The 27,007-nt window shown below is 38.2% G+C and overlaps 1 protein-coding gene across 2 annotated transcripts in view; it reads left to right on the top strand.

Annotated features, from left to right (window-relative positions):
- Positions 1 to 27,007, top strand: part of LOC150086811 (uncharacterized) — a 281,569-nt gene that overhangs the window by 215,584 nt on the left and 38,978 nt on the right. The window contains exon 8 of one of the 2 annotated variants that reach the window (XM_090372770.1): positions 20,820 to 20,897. In XM_090372770.1, the coding sequence (XP_090228896.1) occupies positions 20,820 to 20,834 (15 nt within the window). In that variant the 3' untranslated portion in view covers positions 20,835 to 20,897. Of the gene's footprint in view, positions 1 to 20,790; positions 20,898 to 27,007 lie in introns of both variants that reach the window. The other variant, XM_090372769.1, reaches the window with a different exon arrangement.

The following is a 27,007-nucleotide window of genomic DNA, read 5'->3' as shown; positions in this document are numbered from 1 at the left end:
ATCATTAATAGATGCTAATTGGTTCATGTGCATATTCTGACGTTTCGCACCCTGCATTATACTTTTTATTTAAAGCAATTAAAATTAGTGCTAAACTAGCTCCATGGATAGACTAAGGCTGGAAGCATCAAACAAGAGCAGCCAAATAAGCTATGGCATTGTGTGTGGGTGGGGTGGGGGGTGCTTGGAATTGATGTCCAGCCCGGACCGAACCTATTGGCAACTCTTTAGGAGGCTTCCAGATCAGCTACAAGAATCTTAATACCGCTACTCTGCCAGATAGCGACTGGGGGGAGGAGGGACTGCAGCAAGTCCAAGTAGAGTGTGTGTATGTGGGGGGGGGGGATTGTTGAGGGAACGTTAGGTCAAGGATCTGCGTATATTCTTACCATGTGTACCCCTTATCCAAAAATTTCATTACTTAATACAGCATGTCTCTCGCCCCCAATTTTTCTTACTATTGAATACACCATGAATTGTCAAACTGATAGAGTAAGCTTATCTGCAAAAAAGATCTAAACCTCCCAAACACGTCTTAGTTCATTTCACAATTATTTGTAGTCTCAGTTCTAATCTCAATGATGTCAATTTCCACTTGCAGTCTGCCAAACCCCTTTTACTTTTTCTGAGAGATTTTTCTCGGTTGATTCAACTACTGCTTATCTCAGTTGCCCAAATTATTTGCTGTATATTCCTTTCACCTCAAAGGTGGTACTTGTACATATGTCCATTCTGATATTCCCTGTCAGAGATGTGGTAATTTGGAATCTCCTCTTTTCGATCTTCTCTGGCTTAATATATCTCTACCTCATTGTGTCAAATTCATCTGTTGTTTCTACCATTCTCCCAACTCCACTAATCACTTGGAGCTCTTTGACTCCCTCTCTTTGCAATTGCCTTTCTCCAGTCAACTTTCCTAACAGTGAGGTAATTTTCCTTGGAGATTTTAATGTTCACAACTCCAGCTGGTCGAGATGCTGAGGCTCTTGCAATTACAAATGACCTTGCAGAGATTGTTCATTTACCTACAAGAATATCGAACAATCCCAACCATACAGCCAACATACTTGATCTTTTTCTCAGAAACAACCCTTCTAAGTATACGGCCAAAGTGAATGGTCCTTGAGGAACCTCAGATCACAACTTGGTGATTGTCTCTTCTCCAATGGAGCCTTTATCTCATGGCTATTCCCAACCTCATATTGTTTGGCATTAGAAGAATGTAAAATGGGATAACCTGCGAAATTTCTTTCTTCTTTTCTTTAGTCGGATTACTGTTTCAAAACTTCTGATGTCAACGTTTGCTCGGATTGTGTCAGTGAAATTATTCTTGTAGGAATGGAATCCTTTATTCCACACTCCACTTTAAAATCTCGTCCTTAATCTAAACCTTGGTTTTCCAATAAATGTGCTAAGGTTGTTCAAGAGAAGAGTGTTGCATATCGTAATTGGCTTGTTTCCAATTCTTCAGTTTCATTTTCTGTGTACACCAAAGCTCGGAACAATTGTAAAGCAGTTATTAATCGTCCAAACTGCATTTTGAACAGGCTAAGAGTAGAAAACTTGCTTCTTGCCCTAATGGTAGCCGAGCATTCGTGTCTCTTGCCAAAGCTGTTGGCTGCAACTTTTTCCCACCTCTGCTACCACCTTTATTAAAACCAGATGATACTGTTGTCACTTCAGCCAAGGATAAAGCTGACCTGCTAGCATCCCATTTTTCTTCCAACTCTTGTATTAATGATCTTGGTAAAAACATCTCACCATTCCCAACACGCTCCATTCAATGCCTCCTGTGGTCTTCCGTCAAAAGGATGTCAGAAGGATTTTGACTAATCTCAATGCTAAGAAAGCTCTAGGTCCTGATGGTATTTCTCCGCTTGTTCTCAAAACCTGTGCTCCTGAACTTACTCCTTTTCTTTGCTGACTTTTTTCACTTTCTTATTCCAAAGGTGTTTTTCCTTCTGCTCGGAAATTTGTGGGTTGGTCACTCACACAGTAGCATGGCTTTTGTGGATTTATTGGATGATTGTTTTCTACAGTAGCAGCATGTTTGGGAGGCAACTAGAGAGAGTGATACTTTTGACCTGATTATCAGTAGTGATTCTTCATGCATTACAAATCTGCAGATAAAGGTACGACAAGGTGGCAGTGATCACAATGTGCCGAAGTGGGATTTACTCAAAGAGGTAATTACCATCAGGTGTAAAGGGAAGTGTTTTTGCTTTTGTAAAGGTGATACAGTGGTCTGAGAGTATTTAAATTCTATACAGTGGGACCAACTGATGTTACCAACAGCAAATTCAAAATGGAAGCAATGAAAGGATTAATCTTGGAAGCTACTAGTCTTTTCATGCCAACTAAGAAATATTGCTCAAAGTTTAGGCCTAAATGGATGTCAGATAAAACGAATGAGACATGTAGCAGAAAAGAAAAATGCATGGGATACATATAAATTAATGGGTGACACGGAAACTGATAGATATAAGCTCGTCTGTAACCAAGTCACAAAGGCGGGTAGGCAGGCAAAGGATGCAAAGAAAAACAGCATAGAATTCTTGGCTTATGTAAACTCTAGGAGGAAGGGGATGAATCAGATTGGTCCACTTGATATCAATGGTTCAACTGTTGATGATCCTGTTCAGGTAGCTAACAAACTAAATGAGTATTTTGCATTCTACATTTCACACATGAGGAGTTATTCAAGGAGGAAAATGCCAGGGGTGAATTAAACTCTGGCAGTGAGCTAGATGATTTTGAAATAACTGAGAGCAAAGTGAAGGAGAAATTGTTGAAGATACATATAAGAAAGGCACCTGGGGTGGTTGGGATCTTTCCAGTTATATTAAAGGAGCCAGCAAGGGAAGTAAGCAAACCCTCAGCAGTAATTGTGAGAGCCTCCTTGGGCTCAGGGGGAAGTACCCATGGGCTGGAGATGTGCAAATGTGACCCCAATTCACAAAGGAGGTTCAAAGGGCGACACAAGTAATTACAGACCAGTTAGTTTAACTTCTGTTCCAGGAAAATTAATGGAGGCACTGGTTAAAGAAGCACTGCAGGATCATCTAGACAAGACTTCATAGTTATAGCTCGGACACAGCATGGGTTTGTTAAGGGGAAGTCTTCTCTGACTAATTTTATTGGATACTATGAGGTGATCACAAAGGAACTGGATGCAAAGAATAATTTTGATGTCATATATTTGGATCTTAGAAAGGCACTTGATACTGTTGCACATGGAAGACTTCTCTATAAATTGGAGCTGTGTGGCACTGAGTGAGGTGCTGCTATGGATAAAGGGATGGTTCAGTGGGAGAAGACAGAGTGATAATCAATGGACAATGCTCTTGGTGGACTAATGTGATTAGTGGAGTCCTCCAGGGTTCAGTGTTGGATCCATTGTTGTTTTCTGTATTTATTAATGATATTGATGAAGGTATATCAGGTTTAATATCCAAGTCTGCAGACGTGACAAAGGTCGGCAGGATTGTTAATGACACTAAAGACAGTACACTACTGCAACAGGATTTAAGAGTTGAGCAGATTGGGCCGAGAGGTGGCAACTGAAGTTTAACATTGACAAATGTAAAGTGCTGCATATGGGAAACAATAACTCCAGAGTAACGTATCAGCTGGGTGGTATTATATTGACAGTAGTAGAGAATGAAAAGGACCTGGGGGTACTTATGCAAGCAGTTATCAAGTTTTCTGAGCAGTGCAGATGGTCTGGAAGAGTAGCTCATGGTGTCTTGTCAATGATATACAGTACATGAATTTTTCTAGCAGGGATAAGGAGAGGATTATCCCCTTGTATAGGTGGCAACTCAGCATTCTGATGGGTGTCTATGAGAGCTTGAGGTGTAGAGTAAATGCCCTCGAAGAAATTAATATTAGGGGCGCATCAAACTCTCAGCTGCCCAGCTCAATGGCAGAGCTCACTCCTCTGCATCAGGCAACACAGAGGCAACCTCCAAGGCAGAATGCACTGTTCCCCAAGTAACTAGTTATTGTTGGTGGCTCTATTGTCAGGGAGATGGAGGATATACTATGCAAAAAGGATAGGTGGAACAGGACCATGGTATGTATGCCATGGGAAAAATTTGATAACGGTGTAGTGCAGGTATCATCTTTTAAGGGCACAAAAGGTAATATTGTTGTATACGTTGGAACTAATGACATTAAAATAAGAGATCTGCAGATTTGTTCAACAAGTACAGGTCAGTGTTGAAAAAAAAAGTCGCGAGTTAGGGTTGAATGTGAAAGTGTCTGCAATTCTGCCCAGACACAATAGGAGGGAGTATATGATGAGAGATTGCCTATCAATTCGGCCTTGGAGAGATTATGCAAGGATCAAGGGATAGAATTTTTTTTAGCCTGGTCTGTGCTTGTTTGTTCACAGGAGAGACTGCTTCTACAGGGATGGGGTACACTTAAATAGAAAGGCTGCAAGGATATTTGCTGGTGCTATCGAGGCAGTGTTAGGTGGGTCAGAGAACTGCTGGCTTGGGGGGATATACAGACTAAAAGGTTAACAGTGGCTGCAGGCAGAGAGAAAAGTGATTCTTGCACTGCTTCTATTAAAATGAGCAGCAGCCTAGAAAGAAAATTAATGGAGATTTCCAGGACTGCTAGGAGTCATAGTGAACAAGTAAATACATCGGCTCTGTTAGGGTAACTAAGAGTAGAAACAACTGCATGTATACTTGCACTGGTGCTAGGAGTATAGTAATAAATTTTATGAGCTTGAAGTGCTAGTCAAGGCATCAAAGGCAGATATTGTTGGGATATCAGAGACATGGTGTCATACAAACATAAACAGTGCAGAATTTGAATTTGGGGAGTACAATGTGTACAGAAAGAATAAAAAGGACAGGAAGGGAGGAGGGGTTATCCCCTTCCTTTTGCTTTAGTTTAGTTAAGAAACACATAAAATATAAGGAAGTAAATCCAATTGAAATTGGTGGATAATGCAATGTTAAGTCTGTTTGGTGTGACATAAGCACTGGGAAAGGAAAAATGAGTGGGTAGGTGTTTATAGGCCTAATGAATCTGATGAGTATAATGAGCAGTTGTGCAAAGAAATAGTGGGCCAGTAAATCAAAATGTCTTATAGTGGGGGATTTTAACTTTTCAGATATTGACTGGAACTTGTGGGTGGGTCACTTGCAGACTAGCAAGACTATTGTGGATTTATTGAATGACTGTTTTCTATAGCAACATGTTCGAGAGGCAACTAGAGGGACTAATACCCTTGAATTGATTATCTGCAGTGATTATTATTAGCCATATAGTGCAAGGAAGCCTGAGGCTTTTGCTGCACCAACCAAAAAAAAAAAAAAAAAAAATTCTGAGTTATCCTGAGAGAGAGAGAGAGAGAGAGAGAGAGAGAGTCAGAAATAGAAGAGAATCGCCAAGTAAGAGAAGAATGATGATATCCAGCCCAGGACCTTGGGTGTGCCAAGCCCATACTCACCAGATGTGAGCTGCTGATTATTCATGCATTAAGAATTTGCAGATGAAGGAACCACTGGGTGACAGTGATTACAATGTACTGTTGTGGGAATTACTTAAAGATGTAGCTACCCATCAAGGCTAAAGGGAAGGGCTTTTGCTTTCGTAAAGGTGACTAAAATTCTGTACAGTGGGATCAAATGATGATGTTACCAACTTTGAATTCTAAATGGGAAGCCTTCAGGGACTTAATTTTGGAGGCTACTAGGCTTTTCATTCCAAATAAGAAATACTGTTCAAAGTTTAGGCCTAAACGGATGTCAGATGAATTAATGAGGCTTGTAGCAGACAAGAAAAATGTATGCATATAAAGTATCAGGTGACACAGAAAACTCTATGGCAGATATAAACTAGTCTGTAATCAAGTCACAAAGGGGATTAGGCAGGCAAAGGCAGATTATGACAAATCTTTGGCAAAGGTCACAAAGAAAAACAGCAAAGAGTTCTTTACTTATGTAAACTCTAGAAGGAAAGAGATGAATCAGATTGGACCGTTTAACATAGATGGGTTGACTATTGATGATCATGCTCAGGTAGCTGATAAACTGAATGAGTATTTTTTATTTACATTCATGAGTGTAGAGTTATTCAATGAGGGGAGTGCCAGACATTTATCAAACTCTAACAGGAAGCTAAGTGATTTTGTAATAACTGAGAGCAAAGTGGAGGAGAAATTGTTGAAGTTACATATAAGGAACGCACTCGGTCTGGATGGGATCTATCCAGTTATATTAAAGGAGGCAGCAAAGGAAGTAAGCAAACCTTCAGTCATAATTAAGAGAGCTTCCTTGGACTCAGGGGAGGTCCCCATGAACTGGAGGTGTGCTAATGTATCACCAATTCACAAAGGGGGTTCAAAAGGTGACACAAGATCTGTAACTATAGACCTGTCAGTTTAACTTGTTTTGGGGGAAAACAGTGGAATCACTGATTAAAGCAGCATTGCAGGATCATCTAGACAAAATTGCAGTAAGAGTTAAGACACAGCATGGGTTTGTTATAGGGAGGTCTTGTCTGACCAATTTGATTGGATACTATGATGTGGTCACAAAGGAACTTAATGACAAAAATAATTTTGATATCATATATTTGGATCTTAGAAAGGCTTTTGATACTTTTGCACATGGAAGACTGCTGCACAAATTGGAGAAGTATGGCATTAAGGGTAAGTTGCTACAATGGTTAAAGAGTGGTAATCAATGGATGCTGCTTTTCGTGGACAAATGTTATTAGTGGAGTTCTCCAGGGTTCAGTGTTGGGCCCATTGTTGTTTCATATATTTATCAGTGATATTGATGAAGGTATATCAGGTTTAATGTTGAATTTTGCATATGATAAAGGTTGGTGGGGTTGGTAAAGACAATATGCTACTCCAACTGGATCTAGATAAGTTGGACAAATGGGCTGAGAAGTGCAAACTGAAGTTTAACTTGACAAATGCAAAGTACTGCATATGAGTAGCAATAATCCAAGAGAAACATTCCATCTGTGTGATACTACACTCAGGGAAATGGGAAGTGGAAAGTGAAAAAGACCTGGGGTAATTGTGCAGTCCAATATGAAGTTCACTGAGCAGTGCAGCCGGTCAGCCAAGGGGGGCTCATTGAGTCTTGTCAATGATATTTAGGAATTTTGCTAGCAGGGACTGGCAGGTGTTTATGCCACACCTAGACTACTGTGTACAGGTCTGGAGGCTTCATTTTAGGAAGGATGTGGATTTGCTAGAACCAGTACAAAGAAGGGCAACAGGATTGGTGAATAGAACAAAGGGGTGCTCTTACCAAGAAAGGCTTAAGTTTGTAAAATTGCAGTGCCTGGAGAGTATGCACCTGCAAGGTGGCCTTGATTGGATTGAGCAGGCTGATGGGATTCTTCTTCTTGATCAGATTAAGAACCTGAGGGGGCACAGATTCAAATTGAGGAAACAGAGTTGTAGAATAGATGTGTGGAAATTTCCCTTTAGCCAGCGGGTAGTTGATTGGCGTAACCGACTTCCAGCTTTTGTTGTGGAAGTTGATAGCCTAAATAAATTTAAGGCTAAGCTGGACAGGCATTTGGAATGAATGGAGGGGTGAAATGGGAGGTGTGTGTTGTTTTTTTTTTTTTTTTTTTTGGCTGATGCTGCATAAGCTTGCTTTCTTGCATCATATGCCTCTACTAATGCTAATGTGTACTGTATACAGGTCTGGAGGCCTCATTTTAAGAAGGATGTTGAGCTGCTGGAAAGAGTACAGAGAAGGACAACAGTATTAGTGAATGTAACAAAGTTGCTATTACAAAGAAAAGCTCAAGTTTTGCAAATAACAGTGCCTGGAGACTAGGCACTTGCGAGTAGATCTGATTGAGGTGTATAAAGACTTTAATGGTTTGAGCATGTTCAGTGCTGATGGGATTCTTCCTCTTGCTCTCAATAATCGCCTGAGAGGGCATAAATTCAAATTGAGGAAAGACAGTTATAGGATAGATGTGCAGAAGTTTGCCTTTACCCAGTGGGTGGTTGATTGCTGGAACAAACTTCCATCTGTCATAGAAGTTGATAGCTTAAATAGATTCAAGGCAGAACTAGACAAACATTTGGAGCGAGTGGATGAGTGAAATAAGGGTTTTTTTTTTTTTTTTTGGCTGATTCCATGCCAGAAAAATTCCTATTTATCATTGACATCGTGAGCACTCTTGCAGACCATCTGCACTGCTCAGAAAACTTGATATCTGCCTGCACAATTACCCCCAGATCCTTTTCATTATCTACTACTGTCAGTGTAGTACTACACAGTTGATACTTTACTCTGGGGGTTACTGCTACCCATATGCAGTACAGCCAGGCCTTGCATAGTGCGAGTTCGAATAACGCATTTCAGTTACCACTATTTGAAAAAATTATACCACTTTACACGATGCAAATTTCCAGTTAACGCAATCTTTTTTTTATGTGATAGTTGAAAAAGATTTGAATCGTGCGTTAAGCTTACTGCGCGTCGGACGGGCAATTAACAAACGTTTGCCTGCTGCCCGCCTGTTCCATACACTAATAAAGTCAGTGCAGACTTGCATTTAAAAATTCTAATTTTTAAATGAGCCAGATGAAAATGTTACCGCGAAGGAGATAACGGTAAAAGAATTAGATGAAATCTTCATATCGCAGCGAACCTCAAACAAAAGGTGTGAGGTTCTCTATGACATTTATTTTGCCAGGACCCAGAGAAGATTGTCGGTAATCGGAAATTGATTGATGAAATGAGAAAGTTAACACTGTTCAAATATTTCCGCAACAGTCATTTATTCATGGTGTATTTTATGTCAGAGGTTCCCAAACTTTCTTGGTTCACGGCGCCCTTAGTGTCTCAGTAATTTTTTCACGGTGCACCTAGACCAAAAGAAATACCTAACAGTTCCGTTTAGTAGTTAGGTCCAAACAACTTAATAAGAAATGTTGAAACTGTGAACTACCTCAAGCTAGTAGTTTGCGCTGTGTTGGACAGATGTCGAGTATCGCTGTGCTTCCATCGAAAATTTAAAATATTCCGTGGCACACAGTTTGGGAACCGCTGTTCTGTGCAATAAACATTTAATTCCATAATTATTTTCATTATATTTTACATTGTATACAGTTAAAGTTATTTAAAGGGTATTTTTAAAATTCTTTATAGACATTCCAGAAGGTCAAGACCAATTATAATTTTTCCTATTGATTATTATATTTGATTAACGCGTTTCCTTTTTGCGCAATGCGCTCAAGGAATGAATTAATCGAAGCCAGCCTGTACTTTGCATTTGTCAATGTTAAACTTCAGTTGCCACCTCTCAGCCCATCTGCTCAACTTTTCTAGATCCTGTTGCAGTAGTGTACTGTCTTTAGTGTCATTAACAACCCTTCCAACCTTTTTATTGTCTGCAAACTTAAGAGCAGTGTCCATTGATTACCACTCTTTGTGTTTTCTCACCCAGCCATCTCTTTATCCATAGCAGTAACTTTCCCTCAATGCCAGACTGTTTTCTCAAACTTTGTTTTCTCACCCAGCCATCTCTTTATCCATAGCAGTAACTTTCCCTCAATGCCAGACTGCTCCAATTTGTAGAGAAGTCTTCCGTGCGCAACATCCTCTACCCTTTTTTTTTATTAATTATTGCCTATATCCCATTATATTTTGGAACATTTTCTTCACATTGAAAGCCTCGCCCGGTTTCCAAATATGCCAACATTTCATCTTCAGAATGTTTACTTAATTTCTTAGTTGCCTCATCCACAGAGACAAAAGTTCTTTCATATTCCACAATTCCGAGTAGCATAAGTTTAAAATTTCTTTCAAAATCCCCCCTCCCTCCTTTATGTCACTACTGTCACTGACGCCTCCGTAGCCAGGTGGGCAGGAGCAGCAGTGCGTAGCACATGCTTCTTGATTAGACCAGGGTTCGAGCCCATGACCACCAAATACAGAGGATGTGGAAAGTTCAGGGAATGACTACCGCATATCCCAGGAGCAATATGGCCTTAGTTGCTAATGTTCCTAAAACCAAATAACAACAACTACTGTCACTTTGAACACTAAGAAGTTCTTTGAATGCTGTGCAAAATATCAGAATCACTCAGATATTCAGCTACTGCGACCATGTAAACATAGACAGGATAAATTTACTGAAATGCATGAATCACTCACTTCTCCGAAAAACATATGACTTCTTGTCGGAGTAAAGGGGAACCACAGCACAGGTTGACCAGAGGCTATTATCAGTGTAGGGAATCTTCTTAATCCTCTGACTGGCTATGGAAAGCATATTGACTGACGTGACTTCTTGGTATGTGACTGCATAGGCTTTAGGGAAACGTAACATTGTGAAACGGTAATCCCTTAATTCGCACTTTCTAATTACCTAAATTGCCTAAAGGCCAGAAGTGAGAACAATGCATAGAAATTTTCTTCGTTCAACAGAAACTATTTTAAATGTAATTACCAGAGGGAATTTTAAAAAAATTCACTATAAAGAACTTGGTTAAACAGAGGTCCGACAACAATGGGATCTCATGAGTCCACTGTAGCTCACCATTGCAATATACCATCACTGGTATGTGTGATTCAGTACTGTATTTTCTTTTTTTTTTTTTTTTTTTTTTTTTTCCTCCAGGAAGCTCTCAAGTTATCTTTATCATCCAAGAGTCTCCAGTAGGCAAACCCAATAGTGTTGTTTCGTTGATGAAATCACTCCTATATTCATTGGCTGAACTATAGATATAGAAAACATTGATTTCAGTCTGCTCTCATTAGGATGTGAAGGAGCATTGTATAATAGTAACACCAGTTTATGCAGCAATTCTTTTATCTTTCAAAAAAGTTAAAGAATGCAGCCACCCAGCAATCCATCTTAAAATCTTACCAGTTATCTCAACCTGTTCAAGCTTATACAGTAACCTATATTGAAGGACTAAGTCAGATGCTTTGCTAAAATTCAAATAAACTATATCAAAATTATTCCCTAAATTCAGCTCATGAGTAACTGTGTCAAAACAGCCTACTAAGTTAGTTAAGCATGATTTACCCTTAACAAAGCCATGGTTTAGAATGCCATATCTATCTAAATTTTTCTGGATTGCACTCTTAATCGCTGCCTCTAATATTTTTCCTATAACTGAAGTTAGACTAACCGATCTGTAGTTACCAACTTCACTCTTATAACCACTATTATGTATTGGTGATACATTGGCATCTCTCCAATTCATAGAAATCTCCCCTGAGTTTAAAGATGCCTTCATAATTAACCTCAGTGGTTCAATACACTCCCTCACACTCTACCTCAAATAGGCTATATGCCATCAACTCTGGAAGCCTTGCTTTTATGCTCAAAAGTTTTTCTAATAAACAATCATCTGTAATCACAACATCACTAATTTCATATGGCTTATCCTCTTCTCAGCATATAGGGTCTTTTGTCAGTTAAAGACAGGCAAAGCACCTGTTCAATTCATCTGCAAAATCAGCTGGGTTATCTAAAATTTTCCCACACCCAGTGCACAAGGATCCAATTTGATTTGCTTTTTTCTTCCGTGTATTCACATCATGAAAAATACCTTGTCCCCATCCTTTGCTCTCTTATCCAATTCTTTCTCATACGCAGCCTTGGACTTCCTGAACTTAGTTGTGGTACTGTTACAGATCAACTTGTACCTGTTGTAAGCTACAGTACTTGGCATCGCTCTGTAACTGTTGCATGCTATCCTTTTCTGCTCTATTTGACCAGCCTGCTCTTCAGTCATCCATTTCGGCATCCTCCTCTAATATTTTCTTAAAGGTATGTATGCATTCATGGTTTCTGTGATTTTTGCTTTAAAAGTATTTCATAATTCAAATGTATTTGCCTTCACTCGGCAGTCTGCCCCAATTAATAGATGCCATAACACGCCTTAAACTGTGAAACTCTCCCTCTTCTGAAGTTAAAACTTATGCCTTTAACTACTGCAACATCTGGTGCACTATGGCCACAGTTGCCGATGCACCTAATAAATCCCTAAACCAACAACAACTGCAACATCTTCCAGCTGACGATTGCATGATCACTTCCTGACAGTGGTTCCTGTACTTTAAGCCCTGTGATATCATCTGAATCATTAGTAATGATGAGATCAAGAATATGCTCACCGCCTCATACTTTCTCTAACATGCTGGTACCAATAATAATCATTTAGTTTATTTTAAAAAGTGTTTTCCCCATTGTCAGTTGCCCTCCCACTTATTCCAATCAATCTGGGGCAGATTGAAGTCACCCATAATAAGACATTCACGCTTGCGTGCCCATTCCATCTGCATGCATACTCTCATCATATTCTTCACAAATAAGGAAATTTTTTGAATCAATCAGAAGAATATGACGTGAGTGATATTCTAACAGAAGGGCAACCACATTGGGTGAAGGGTGCTTTTACCCAGAAAGGCTTCAATTCTGCAAATTGCAGCTTCTGGAGTCTAGGCACCCATGTGGTGATTTGATTGAGGTGTTTAAGGCTTTGAATGGATTGAGTAAGCTCAATGTGAATGGCATTCTTCCTCTTGCTGAGACTACATATATGAAGGGGCACATAAATGTAAGCTGAGGAAGGATGATTGTAGGATGGATGTGTGTAGGTTTGTCTTTAGCCAGTGATTGATTGTTGAAACTGACTTCCATCTGTTGTTATGGAAGTTTCAATAAAGTCAAGGAAGAACTAGACAATTTCTTGGAGGGTATGGATGGGGAGAAGTGTGTAGGGTTTTTTTTTTTTTTTTCTTTTTTAGAAGATGCTAAATAAGCTTGCTTTCTTGCATCATTTGCCACTACATATTACTGCTGTTTTTAAAATTTATACTGTTTGCTATTCACTATCAAATTAACTTTTTGGACTAGTTTCCATTTCTAACTACATTGATACTATTACCAAAATCTTCGCCCTGTTCTTTTATAAACACTTTTGGCCTAAGTTTTCATTCCCTTTCTTGGGGGCGCCTCCGTAGCCAGGTGGGAAGGAGCAGCAGTGCGTAGCACACTCTTCTTGATTAGACCGGGGTTCGAGCCCGTCACCACCAAATACGGAGGATGCGGAAAGGTCAAGGAATGACCACCGCATATCCCGGAGCAATATGGCCTTGGTTGCTAATGCTCCTAAAAACCAAATAACTAACTAACTAACAACCCTTTCTTGGTAAGAGCAACCCTTTGTTCCTCCTCAGCAAGCTCACTGCCCTTCTCTGTACTTGTTCCATCAGCTCTACATCCTTCCTAAAATGAGGCCTCACGCCTGTATGCAGTACTCAAGGTGTAGCCTGACCGTTGCCTTATACAAAGGGATAATTACCTCCCTATCCATGGTAGAAAAATTCCTTATATCGTTGACATGACTCCATGAGCTGCTCTGGCAGCCAGTCTGCACTGCTCAGAAAACTTTTTATCTGACTGTACAGTTACCCCCAGATCTTTTTCATTCTCCACTATCCTGAGCGTTTACAGCACAGTTAGTATATCATGCTGGGGTTACTGCTACCCATATGCAGTACTTTTCATTTGTCAATGTTAAACTTCAGTTGCCACCTCTCAGCCCATCTGCCTAAAATTTCTAGATTCGCTTGCATTAGTATACTGTTAACAACTCTGCCAACCTTCATATTGTCTGCAAACTTGGACATTAAGCCTGATATACCTTCATCCATCAATATCATTGATAAATATAGAAAACAACGAGCCCGACACTAAACCCTGGACAACTCCACTAATAGCATTAGTCCACGAAGAACAGTACCCATTGATTCGGTCTCCTTCCACTCAACCATCCTTATATCCATAGCAGCAACTTTCCTTAATGCCATACTGCTCCAATTTGTACAGCAGTCTTTCATGTGTAACAGTATCAAAAGCTTTCTTGAAACCCAAGTATATGTTATCAGGATTATTTTTTGCATCCAGGTCCTTTGTGACTACGTCATATTATCCAATCAAATTGGTCAGACAAGACTTCCCCATAACAAACTCATGCTGTGTCAGAACTATAACTCCAGTTTTGTCTAGATTAGTGTTTCCCAATTAAATTTAATCATGGAATCCTTTTATATTTTGTACAACATAATGGAACCCCTTAAATATTTTTAGCATTGCACATAAAAAAAATAAATAGATACGCCACAGACGAAAAATTTTCTTGGTTCAAGGTCAAATACCTTTAAATTGTTTTATTATTATTAGTATTAAAAAAATACAAAAAAAGTCCCACCATGCGAAACACAGTAAAATATGAGCTCGCACGGAGTGATAATAGTGCATTTTCACCTTGACACTGTGAAGTTCTTTACAGAAAATTTCATCTTGACAGTTATCATGGTGCCTATTAAAAGAATAAGTGACAGCGGTACTAGTAAATCTACCAAGAAAGGAAAGCGCTCGATTTGGATCAGAAAATTAAATTAATAAGAATGTATGAAAATGGTCAAAGTTTAACAAGTATCGCGCTGAATTCAGATTTGTCAATAATAATATAGTAGCAATATGTTATTAGCCATTCCTGAGTTACATAAAACTCGACGAAGTAAGAAGTTATGTCTTATGTTACTCTTATGAATGTTGAGGACTTCTTTGTTTTTTACCATCTATCCTGGAAAATCGAGAGTCTACTGTACATGTTAAGTAAGTCCGCTAATGTCCTGCTCTTAATATTTCTTATGCCAATGTGTACAACAATATCACCTTTTGTGCCCCTAAAAGATATCAGCCCTATAATGTTATCAACTTTTGCCACTGGCAGACAGACCCTGGTCCTATTCCACCTCCTTTTTGCACAGTATATTTCCTCTTTCCCTGAAAAAAATGTCACCATAAATAAATAACAGATCCTCTTGGACCAGCTTATTCTGCTGTGAAGATAGCTGCTGTGTTGCCTCATCCCAAGAGTGAGCTCTGGTGTTGAGTTGGGCAGCTGAGAGCTTGATGGGTCCCTCACTTTAATGCCTTCAGCAGCATTTATCCGACTGTTCAAACTCTTAATGAAGCCCATCAGAACAGTGAGTTGGCACCTAATTTCTTGACACACTGCACCTAGCACACAATGACATCCTCCTTGGTTAGATCATGTCCTGTTCCAGAAAGATACGCAAACATTTTACAAGTTGCACATTTTTTAGGATGTGGTGCTTTCGAGAATCGTTCCCATCAATTTGTCCCCCCCCCCCCCAGCTATGACACTCCGGATACTTTGTGCCCATTGCTTTGCTGCTCTAGTCTGGGGCATGATTTCCATTTAAATACAATTTAATTGATTAATCAACACTACTACACTAAACCAGTAGATTCCTAAATGCAATGATACACATTACATTATACCATAACAATCACAATGTTAAATTAGTTATATCCTTAGCTAAACATAAAAAAGATACATGCCTGACAGGTGATTAGAATCTTTGAGCTACTTATTTATCACAATTAAAATCTTTCTACTTCTCTGCTCTACTGATTATGTGTTATTCTGGAACAATAACAGTCGTGGCAAAATTCGAACGATACAAGGATCTACATATTAGCATTAGTAGAGGCATATGATGCAAGAAAGCAAGCTCATGCAGCATCAGCCAAAAAAAACCCCTCCCATTTCATCCCTCCATTCATTCCAAATGCCTGTCCAGCTCAGCCTTAAATTTATTTAGGCTATTAGCTTCTACAACAAGAGATGAAAGTCTGTTCCAGCAATCAACCACCTGCTGGCTAAAGGCAAATTTCTGCACATCTATTCTACAACAACTGTCTTTCCTCAGTTTGAATTTATGCTCTCTCAGATTCTTAGTCTGAGCAAGACGAAGAATCCTATGAGCATTCAGCTTGCCCAACCCATTCGAGGCCTTATACACCTCACAGGTACCTACTCTCCATGCGCTGCAATTTGCAGAACTTAAGCCTTTCTTGGTAAGAGCACTCCTTTGTTCCCCTCACCAATCTTGTCCTTCTTTGCACTCGTTCTAGCAACTTCTACATCCTTCCTAAAATGAGGCCTCCATACCTGTTCACAGTACTCTAGGTATGACCTGACCATTGATTTGTATAACGGGATTATCACCTCCCTGGCCCTGCTAGCAAAATTCGTATATACCAGGCGTGGCCAACTTAAATTGTGATACGATCTACTTTTTTCCTTCAAAATGTGCCATGATCTACCATCTCAAAAATTTCATTGCACAAGGTGCACAAATTGAGGGATGACTGTATATTTAAAATTCGTCATGATTGACCAAAATTAAATCGGCGATCGGCTGGTAGATTGTGATCGACTTGTTGGCCAACCCTGCTATATATCATTGACAAGACTCCATGACCTGCCCTGGCCGCCTGTATGCACTGTTCAGTGAACTTCATATTTGGCTGCACAATTACCCCCAGGTCATTTTCACTTTCCACTTCCCTGAGTGTAGTACCACCCAGTTGGTACGTTTCTCTTCGGTTATTGCTACCCATATGCAGTACTTTTGCATTTGTCAATGTTAAACTCCAGTTGCCACTTCTCAGCCCATTTTCCCAACTTATCTAGATCCACTTGGAATAGCATACTGTAATTACTGTTGTTAACAACCCTGCCAACCTTTGTATCATCTGCAAACTTGGACATTAAACCTGATGTATCTTCATTTTGCATATTTATCAATATCATTGATAAATATGCAAAACAACAATGGGCCCAACACCAAACCTTGGGCAACTCCACTAATAACATTTGTCCACGAGGAGCAGTGTCCATTGATTACCACTCAACCATCCCTTTATCCATTGTAGCAGCTTACCCTTCATGCCAGACCTCTGCAATTTGTACAGCAGGCTTCCATGTGCACCTTCCTGAAATCCAAGTATATGATATCAAAATCATTTTTTGGCATTCAGTTCCTTTGTGACCACATCATAGTAACCAATCAAATTGGTCAGACAAGACCTCCCTTTGACAAACCCATGCTGTGTCTTAACTATTACTGCAGTCTTGTCTAGATGATCCTGCAATGCTTCTTTAACCAGTGATTCCATTATTTTCCCCGGAACACAAGTTAAACTAACAGGTCTGTAGTTACTTTGTGAATTGGTGATACATTTGCACACCTCCGGTCCACGGGACCTCCCATGAGTCCAAGGAAGCTCTCATAATTATGGCCAAGGGCTTGCTTCCTTCCTTTGCTGCCTCCTTTAATATAACTGGATAGATCCCATCCACCCCAGGTGCCTTCCTTATGTTTAACTTCAACAAATTCTCCTCCACTTTGCTCTCAATTATTACAAAATCACTTAGTTCTCTGTTAGCGTTTGATAAACTTCTGGCACTTCCCTCATTGAATAACTCCTCATATGTGAATATAGATGCAAAATACTCATTCAATTTATCGGCTACCTCAGCATGATCATCAATAGTCAACCCATCTATGTTAAGTGGTCCAATCTGAGTCATCCCTTTCCTTTAGAGTTTACATAAATAAAGAACTCCTTGCTGTTTTTCTTTGCATTCTTTGCCAAAGATTTTGCCATAATCTGCCTAACCTCCTTTGTAACTTGATTACCGACTAGTTTATACCTGCCATAGGCCTCTGTGTCGCCTGATACTTTATATGCATCTCATACATTCTTCTTCTCTGCCACTAGCCTCATTAATTCATCTGACATCCATTTAGGCCTAAACCTTGAACAGTATTTCTTAGTTGGAATGAAAAGCGTAGTAGCCTCCAAAATTCTTAGTCCCTGAAGGCTTCCCATTTAGAATTCAAAGTTGGTAACATCATCAGTTGATCCCACTATACAGAATTTAAAAACTGTTGGAGACCTCTGTAGTCACCTTTACGAAAGCAAAAGCCCTTCCCTTTAGCCTTGATGGTAGTTACATCTTTAAAATACAATTTGCCGAATTGATTCTTAATGAATGAAGAATCGCTACTGATAATCAGATCAAGAGTATTACTCCCTCTGGTTGCCTCTCAAACACGTTGCTGTAGAAAACAGTCATTCAATAAATCCACAAAAGTCTTGCTGGTTTGCGAGTGACCAACCCACAAGTTCCAGTCAATATCTGGAAAGTTAAAATCATCTCTCATTATAAGACATTCTGATTTACTGGCCCCCTCTATTTCTCTGCACAATTGCTCATTATACTCATCAGATTCATTAGGCCTATAACACACACCTACTCTCATTTTTCCTTTCCCAGTGCTTATTTCACACCAAACAGACTCAGCACTGCATTGTCCACCAGCATCAATTGGATGCACTTCCTTAGATTTTATGTATTTCTTGTTTGTTTATTATTTGGTTTTTAGGAGAATTAGCAACTAAGGCCATATTGCTCCAGGATATGCGGTGGTCATTCCCTGACCTTTCCGCATCCTCCGTATTTGGTGGTGACGGGCTTGAACCCCGGTCGAATCAAGAAGCGTGTGCTACGCACTGCTGCTCCTTCCCACCTGGCTACGGAGGCACCTTGTGTTTCTTAACTAACAGCATAACCCCTCCTCCCTCCCTCCCTCCCTCCCTTGTCTATCCTTCCTATACACGTTGTACTCCCCAAATTCCAACTCTGCACTGCATATATCTGTGTGACACCACGTCTCTGATATCCCAACAATATCTGCCTTTGATGTCTTGACTAGCACTTCAAACTCATCAAATTTATTATCTATACTCCTAGCACTGGTGTACATGCAAGTATACATGCACCTGTTCCTGCTCCTAGCCACCCTAACACAGCCCACGTATTTACTTGTTCCACTATGACTTCCAGCAGTCCTGGAAATCTCCATTACCTTGCTTTCCAGTCTTTTGCCCATTCTAATAGAAGCAGTGCAAAAATCACTTTTGTCTCTGCCTGCGACCACTGTTAACCTTTTAGTCTGTGTATTCCCCCATGCTAGCAGTTTTCCGACCCACGTAACACTGCGTCGATAGCATCAGCAAATATTCTTGCACCCTTTTTTATTGAAGTGTATCCCATCCCTGTAGAAGCAGTGTCTACAGTCAACAAGCACAGACCAGGCTGAAAAAAATTCTATCCCTTGAGCCTTGCACAATTTCTCTAGGGCTGAATTGATTAACAAGGCTCTCATCATATACTCCCTTCTATCGTGTCTGGGAAGAATTGCAGACACTTTCACATTCAACCCTAAGTTGCGACTTTTTTTCAACATTGGCCTGTACTTGTTGAGTAAATCTGCAGATCTCTTACTCTTAATGTCATTAGTTCCAACGCATACAACAATATCACCTTTTGTGCCCTGAAAAGATGATATCTGCTCAACAATGTCATCAACTTTTGCCCCTGGCAGACATACCCTTGTCCTGTTCCACCTATCCTTACATAGTATATTCTCCGTCTCCCTGACAATAGACTCACCAATAACTAGTTATTGTTGGTGACTCTATTCCTGATGCACAGGAGTGAGCTCTGTCGTTTAGCTGGGCAGCTGAGAGCCTGATGGGCCATTCATCTTAATTTCTTCAAGGGCATTTACCCTACACCTCTCATAGACGCCCATCAGAACGATGAGTTGCCGCCTAATTTCTTAGCACTCCAGACACCTAGCACACACAAAGGCCTCCTTGGCTAGATGGCCTTCATGTCCTGTTTTAGAAAGGTCGGCAAGCATTTCATATTTCGCACATTTTTTTTAGACTGTGATGCATTGGAGAATCGCACCTTTCGCTTCTCCCTCAAGCCACAGCACTCTCGCTAGTCTGTGATCTTTGATTCACAGCTCTATTCTGGGTCATGATTTCTGCTGAAATACAATTTAATTAACAATGAAATTTAATAAGATAATATTTTTGATTAATTGATAATACTATAATAAGCTAACAAATACAGTGCTTTGTATTACGCTATCTAGTTTTACTTTATACCTTCGCTATCAGTTCGAGATATATATACGTTAAGCTATTTCTTATCGACTACAATATTGGCAGCTGGTTCAACAATATTGGCGCTAACACTGGGAGTCGTAACTTCCAAAAATCGCCGGTCAAATTCAAAATAAGAAGCTAACGAATGCTAATAAACCTTATTATTAAGTAGTAGCCTACAAAATCTCTAGCTAGAACTATAAAACTACTTAGAGTATAATTAAATATGACAATTAGGTAAAAAAAAAAAAAAAAAAAAAAAAAAAAACGATAAAATTTTTCGCAAATGTATCCGTTTCCAGTAGCTCAAAATTCTTTGACTAGCACTGGATACTGTTTTTCCAAAGTATTCCCAGAAAGTAAAGACAAAAACATAATTTAGAGTAGCATTATTTTCTCATACTAAATTATGAAAATTTCCTATTCTTTAGACATATTTGCAGAGTATAATCTTCCATGAAACTTTTAATCAGAAATTATTTTTCACAATATGCTGTTTACTTTTCGTTAAAATTATCTCATTCAACAGCTATATTTAATTTTATATTTCTTGCTATTATGTGCACAGCTTACTTGGTTTTATTTTTCTTTCTTTCGTTCTGGTATAATTTTAGATTTGGCTTTCTTTTCTTTTTTACTTTTTTTTAACATATAGAAATTTTAAAAATTGGCAGTAGTCTTATTCTTGCATGATTCTATTGTAACCTTTTATGATATTTCTTCTGATTTTCCCTGTCGAATTGTTTCTGATTCCTTTGCATGTGAAAAAAGATTTTACTTGATAGTTTATTATCTTGTTTATCATATTTTAAATACTGGCATTTCTGCCTACTTTCTATTATTATGGTATTTTCTTGTGCTAAAAACTGTATAAAGTGTAGTGAGAAATATTTATGTTGTTTCATTTTCAACTTGTAGGAGGTCATTTGTGATGTTATCTATTCCAGGATCCTTCCCATTGAGTGATGTTTGGATAGCTTTCACCACCTCCTCCTCCTCTGTTATGGTGGCATCGGAAACATTTCGTGAGTTGTCCAGCTTTCTTCTTTCTGAGTTTTAGTTTATTATCTCACTGAAATATTTCTTTGTAATGATTTCCCCATATTGCGAAATCCATTTTTGTCCATGAATATTGCACTGTCATCTTTATAAATTTCATTGAATTTATTTAATATTCGGAATTAAAACTAATACCTTCTCTTTTGACATTTCATAAGTCTTGATTTATTTTGCCCTTGCTGTTTTATGAGCTTTGTGAATTGTGTTTTGATTATGTGCATGTTTCAGTATATATTATTTTGTCTTTTATTGAATTATGGTTTGTTTTTGTTTCTTTAGATTCATTATTTCTGTTATCCATTCATAATTTACTTTTGCTTTCCTGATTTAGGGTGTGGGGGATGCTCCATCGCTGAGTGGAATAGTTACTATCTTTTGGGAAAGATTTTGATTCAGATTCCATCAGTGACAATAACTTATTGAGATCATTACAAGTAAGCCCCCATTTGCCATCCTGATTTGTGTTTGTAGTCTTCCCCACCTGCTATGAATTTTTTCATCCTGCAAACAAACAAGCTTGCTTTTAGTACTACTTTATAGACAATATGGTGAACCATCTGGATTTGATTGCCTTGGTTCTAATCCAACAACAACCAGATGCATAATATGTCAGTTAAGTTTTGTGAATACCATTATAGTCAACAGCCATTCAACTAGAATTTAAACATGTGAATTTTATTTAATAACTTTCTTCAGAAACTGCACACTTGCTGCAACCCTTAAATTTGTTCTTGGCCTTAAAACATAGCTCCTTCAAGAAGCTGTATAGGTCCTGTCACTTGTCAAGTGAACTGATAATTCTTAATGGCTTTCTTTGCAAACAAGCAAGAAGTCATAGGGTAACATACTGGTAAGCGAGCTGGAAACTTCAGTTACTAATATCTCTCTCTCTCTGTGAGAGAGAGAGAGAGATACATTGCATAGCAAAGTCTGATTAAAACTTGAATACATTAAAGCTTTAATAGCAGCGTGTTACAATGTGTTTATGAAAGTTTTGGAGCACGTAATGAACGTGCTTATTCATGTGATAGGCTATTGGCATCTCACATTGATCATAACTACTGCTACGGGCCATCTTAAAAGTAGTATTTTGCAGTTTGTCCATATATGTATTCATGGCCAATAAATTCTCTACTGCAGAAGAGGTATTAGAATGATTTCTTCCTGTAATTTCATCATTCAGTACCGTGTTCATTGGTTTCAGGATTATATTGAAAGTAAAATGTTTGTGATGGTGATTACTAAGTTCTCTTTTTCTACCCAGGTGGCCACATTTTAATTAAATTTGCATGTGCTTGTCCATTTTGCCAGATAATTGACCTTGGCAAATAATGTGTCAATACATCATGAAATTAACTTACCTGCCCTGTAATATAATTCATTAAAAGACTGTTTGTTCTGATTTGTTTTTGTTGACAGAGTTCTAGAGACAATTTATAATGATAATAGAAAATAGTTATATGGTTGCTTGTTTGGAATGAATCTTAGCAGTGTTTACATGGTTAAATATGCGTTGTTGTTGGGGTTTTTTTTGTTTGTTTGTTTTTTTATACAGTAAAAATAATAAATAAAAAACATGCGGGCACTATATTTATTTTGGAAGAGGGTTGACATGTCCATGTTTACTTTGTAAATGGATAAAAGGATCTTTTACAAGTTGAATGATAACTGTAATCAAAATAAGGCTGGTATAGAATTGGAAACTGAGTAAAAGCTCAAGGTTTTATTGTGATATTTTATTTAAATTTTAAAAACTTTATTTGATAAATGATGTTATATATATTGGATGATGTTTTGATCCAATGTTTAACATCAAATAATACAGGTTATTGGAAATTATATTATCATATATTTTGTGGTAGGGGAAGCTGTGCACTCATCATTTGTATCTTCCAATTCATGTAACATTTGAAAAAATTCAATTGATACACTATAGTTGTCCAGATTTTTTGAAACCTATTAGCATACATTCAGTGGTAAGCACTCTGGAAGGTCACAAATATGTCAGTTAGTTTTCGTTAGTTATGTCAGTTAGTTTTCACAAATATGTCAGTTAGCTTTTGTTTCCACACTAAATTTGATGCTTAAAATTAATTTATGCACCTTATATGTTTGCTGTTGCATATTTTATTATAAACAATTTTATTTCTTCCTCATTATTTTTCCTGAATTGTCTAGTTTGGTAGAAGTATCAGTCTGTGGGCATAGCAGATATCAAGCTTTATATATATATATTTTTTTTGACAGAAATGCATTTAGACCTTATCATTTACAGAGATTAAGTTTTTGAAGATGTTTGTAAATAGCAGGTCCATTAAGGGAGATTGGGTTCTCAGCTTGCAAGACATTTTTGTATAAAATCTATTTTAATACTGTGTTAACATTTTACATATTTCCTGGTCAGTGGACTGTGCCAGATGCACTAATTAAAAATATAGAGGTTATTTGATAGCATAGTTAGTGATAACTTAACTTACTACACCTGCAAATGCCATGAGCAACAAAAATTACATACTCACTCAGCAGCAGGAAAGTTGGACACTGTTTTCCAAATTTTGATCACTAAGTTGTTACCCTTTTAATGATATTTGCCATGTAGGAATAAAAATTAAATACACAAAGAAATCTAAAAGCCTCTTCATCCATTATCATCATAATTCATAATATGTCAATCTGTGTTTACATCTTGTAGAAATGATCACACGGCCATTGCAGATGTCAGTTTTGGACACAGAATGAAAAAACTGGCAGATGTCATTTAGTTTGTTTCACAGACTTACATATTCACCGCCAATGATGAATATAATACTTTCAGCCTTGCAGCATTAGACCTTATTGATAGGTGGGCTTACCCAATAAAATCACTTGGGAAAGTGACTGATTAGTAATCACTTTCAGACCTATGAACATGTTGCTACAGGTGCCAGCCCTCAAGGGCTGTGAAATGAATTTCACACCTTTCATATTTTGGGGGGAAAGGTAACAAAATGAACACTGACTTTTCCATTTTTGTTGGTGGCGGTAGCAATTTCTTGTTTGCTTCGAGGCATTTAAAATTCTTGGGCAAGTAAGCCTAGTTGACCTTAACCAATTAGACTATTTAATCAGTGTGAAGGGACAGAGTTATGCACACTGTGTGGTCAAATCTATGTGAATCCATGTGATAGATTACAAGAATATTACCATAAATTGTGGTAATATTGTGGTATCCTCTACCTTGTAAATTCCTCTCACCCTATGTGGCTGCCCTAGGGCATAAACAGAAAACATATTTTATTTAGTTGGTGATTGAATGTCTGACCCATGATGAGCAAAGCATGAATTGAGAGTAGTTGAAACAGCTACCTGCAATTTAGGAAAATGTCTCAGAAACTTAGGCATGAATAAGCAAATCAGCAAGTGGCAAAGTCTCGAGAATTGTACTGTACTAATCTTTATTTTTCCTTAATTTTATACTGAATGGGGTTTGGTGGGCTGTTACTTTAGTTAAAATATAATCATTATAGATCACTTCCATCTGATAATGGTTGACATGGAACAGATATTTCTTGCATAAAGAAAGTATGCAGAGAAACAACCTCTCTCTCTCTCTCCTTTTCTAGCAAGCTACATAACCCAGACTAAGTGTTTATACAGTGGTTACACAAAATTAGTAAATTTTGCTACCTCAGGGAAGCAAAAGAAGGAAGTATTTTTTTTAGATATGCATTGGCATTGTTATCTAAAGCAGTAATTCAGGGGCATTCCTAGAGCATGTGGTGCCTGGGTGGCAATCGCAATTTTGCACCCGGGTGCTAATTGAAATTTGGTGTCACCCTTTAAAATTTTCTTAATATGTGTATATAAGTTTCAGGTTTTCAGGTGCCCCTTGAACATTGGCACTCAGGTGCAGTGCATCCCTTGCACCCTCGAGACGGCCCGCCTCTGCAGTAATTATTTATGAATATATTAACTCTTCTTTAGTTAAATAGATTAAGGAAGAAATTATATGGATAATCTGTCTAATTTGGATTAGACACTCTGCATCAGGTGTCACAAATTGGCACACTTATCTAGATCTGAACTGCCATGATTTTTCTTGGACCATAGATGATCTGAATCTAAGTGAATAATTTGTACACACTCAAAAAGTAGTTGTTTAAGTTTTGTTTTCCATAAGTTACCTTTACAAGTGACATTTAAAAAAAATTGATCATATGTTGTGTCAAACTCACCTTTCTTTGCATTCTGTAATAGTGTTCTGTAATAAGAAGAAATAAAAGAAGGTTATCATTAGACATCAGATTATTTGCATATGTGCAAGTAGTAGTAGTAGCAGTGGCATGTGATGCAAGAAAGCAAGTGTATGAGCTTATGCAGCATCAGCCAAAAAAAAAAAAAAAAAAAAAATACATATATAAACATATAAAAAAAAAAAAATCACACCATTCCCTCCAAATGCCTGTCCAGTTCCTCCTTAAATTTATTCAACCTATCAACTTCCACAACGACAGATGGAAGTTTGTTCCAGCAATTAACCACCCGCTGGCTAAAGGCAAATTTCCGCATATCTATTCTAATCTGTCCTTTCTTAATTTCAATTTATGCCCCCTTAGGTTCGTAATCTGAACAAGTGGAAGGATCCCATCAGAATTCAGCATGCTCAACCCATTCAATGGCCTTATACACCTCAATCAGATCACCGCACAGGTGCCTAGTCTCCAGCCACTGCAATTTGCAGAACTTAAGCCTCTCTTGATAAGAGGATTCCTTCATTCCCCTCACCAATCTTGTTGTCCTTCTATGTACATGCTCAAGTAAATCTACATCCTTCCTAAAATGAGGCCTCCAGACCTGTACACAGTACTCAAGGCATGGCCTGACCATTGCCTTATACAGAGGGATAATCACCTCCTTTTCCCTGCTAGCAAAATTCCTATATATCATTGACAAAACCCCATGACCTGCCCTGGCAGCCTGTCTGCATTGCTCAGAAAACTTCATATCTGACTGCACAATTACCCCCAGGTCTTTTTCATTTTCTACCACCTTAAGTGTCGTACCACACAGTTGGTACATTTCTCTGGGGGTAATTTACTTCTACCCATATGCAGTACTTTGCATTTGTCAAGGTTAAACTTCAGTTGCCACTTCTTAGCCCATCTGCTCAAATTATCTAGATCCTGTTGCAGTAGCACACTGCCATTACTGTCATTAACAACCCTGCCAACCTTTGTATCATCTGCAAACTTCGACATTAAGCCTGATATATACCTTCATCAATATCATTGATAAATATACAAAACAACAGTGGCCCTAACACTGAACTCTGTGGTACCCCACTAATAACATTATAAATGATTATAACTGGAATATATTACCAGCAACACTACATATTTAGTTACTTTGATCACTTTTTCAGATATTAAGCTTAGAACCAGATTTCAATCAATGAAAACATCACAATATTACAGTGACATAGTGTGAAAAAACGTTTTCTTGTGTTTTTGCTTTAATTCTTACATCAACAGTGACATTGGGAGAAAGTATGTTGTTTGAATGTATAATATAGCAGTTCAGTTTTTCTATAAAAAAAATTAGTAGAATAGGCAGTTGAAGCTTTCGTTGAAGTTGTCAAAAAAAAAAACACAAACTGCTGCTAAAATTATGAAATCATGAATTGCCAATCATGGAAAACATTTGTCACTACTAATACTAAATTTAGTATTAATAGTGGCAAATGATGCAAGGAAGAAAGCGTATACAGCATCAGTCTAAAAGAACAAAAAACATTTCATACATCACCTGTCCATCTGTAATAACAAAGAATCACTGCTGATAACTAGATAGTATTTCTTCCTTTTGTTGCCTAACATGCTGCTGTAGAAAGAAATTATCCACTAAATCCATGAAAGTCTTGCTAGTGTGTGTGACCAACCAACAAATTCCATTCAACATCTAGAAAGTTAATCTCCCATTACAAGACATTCTGATTTCCTGGCTCACTATTCTTCTTGATGATTCCTCTTGAGTTGCTTGATGTACTCATCACAGTCATTAGGACTATAGCACAACTGCTACTCTCATTTTTGTTTTC

Source organism: Mastigoproctus giganteus, chromosome 4 (assembly GCF_048544385.1).
Source record: "Mastigoproctus giganteus isolate SK-2022 chromosome 4, ASM4854438v1, whole genome shotgun sequence".
Classification (NCBI taxonomy): Eukaryota; Metazoa; Arthropoda; class Arachnida; order Uropygi; family Thelyphonidae; genus Mastigoproctus; species Mastigoproctus giganteus.
The sequence above is the reverse complement of the archived record's forward strand: the minus strand, read 5'-3'. Positions and strand labels throughout refer to the sequence as shown.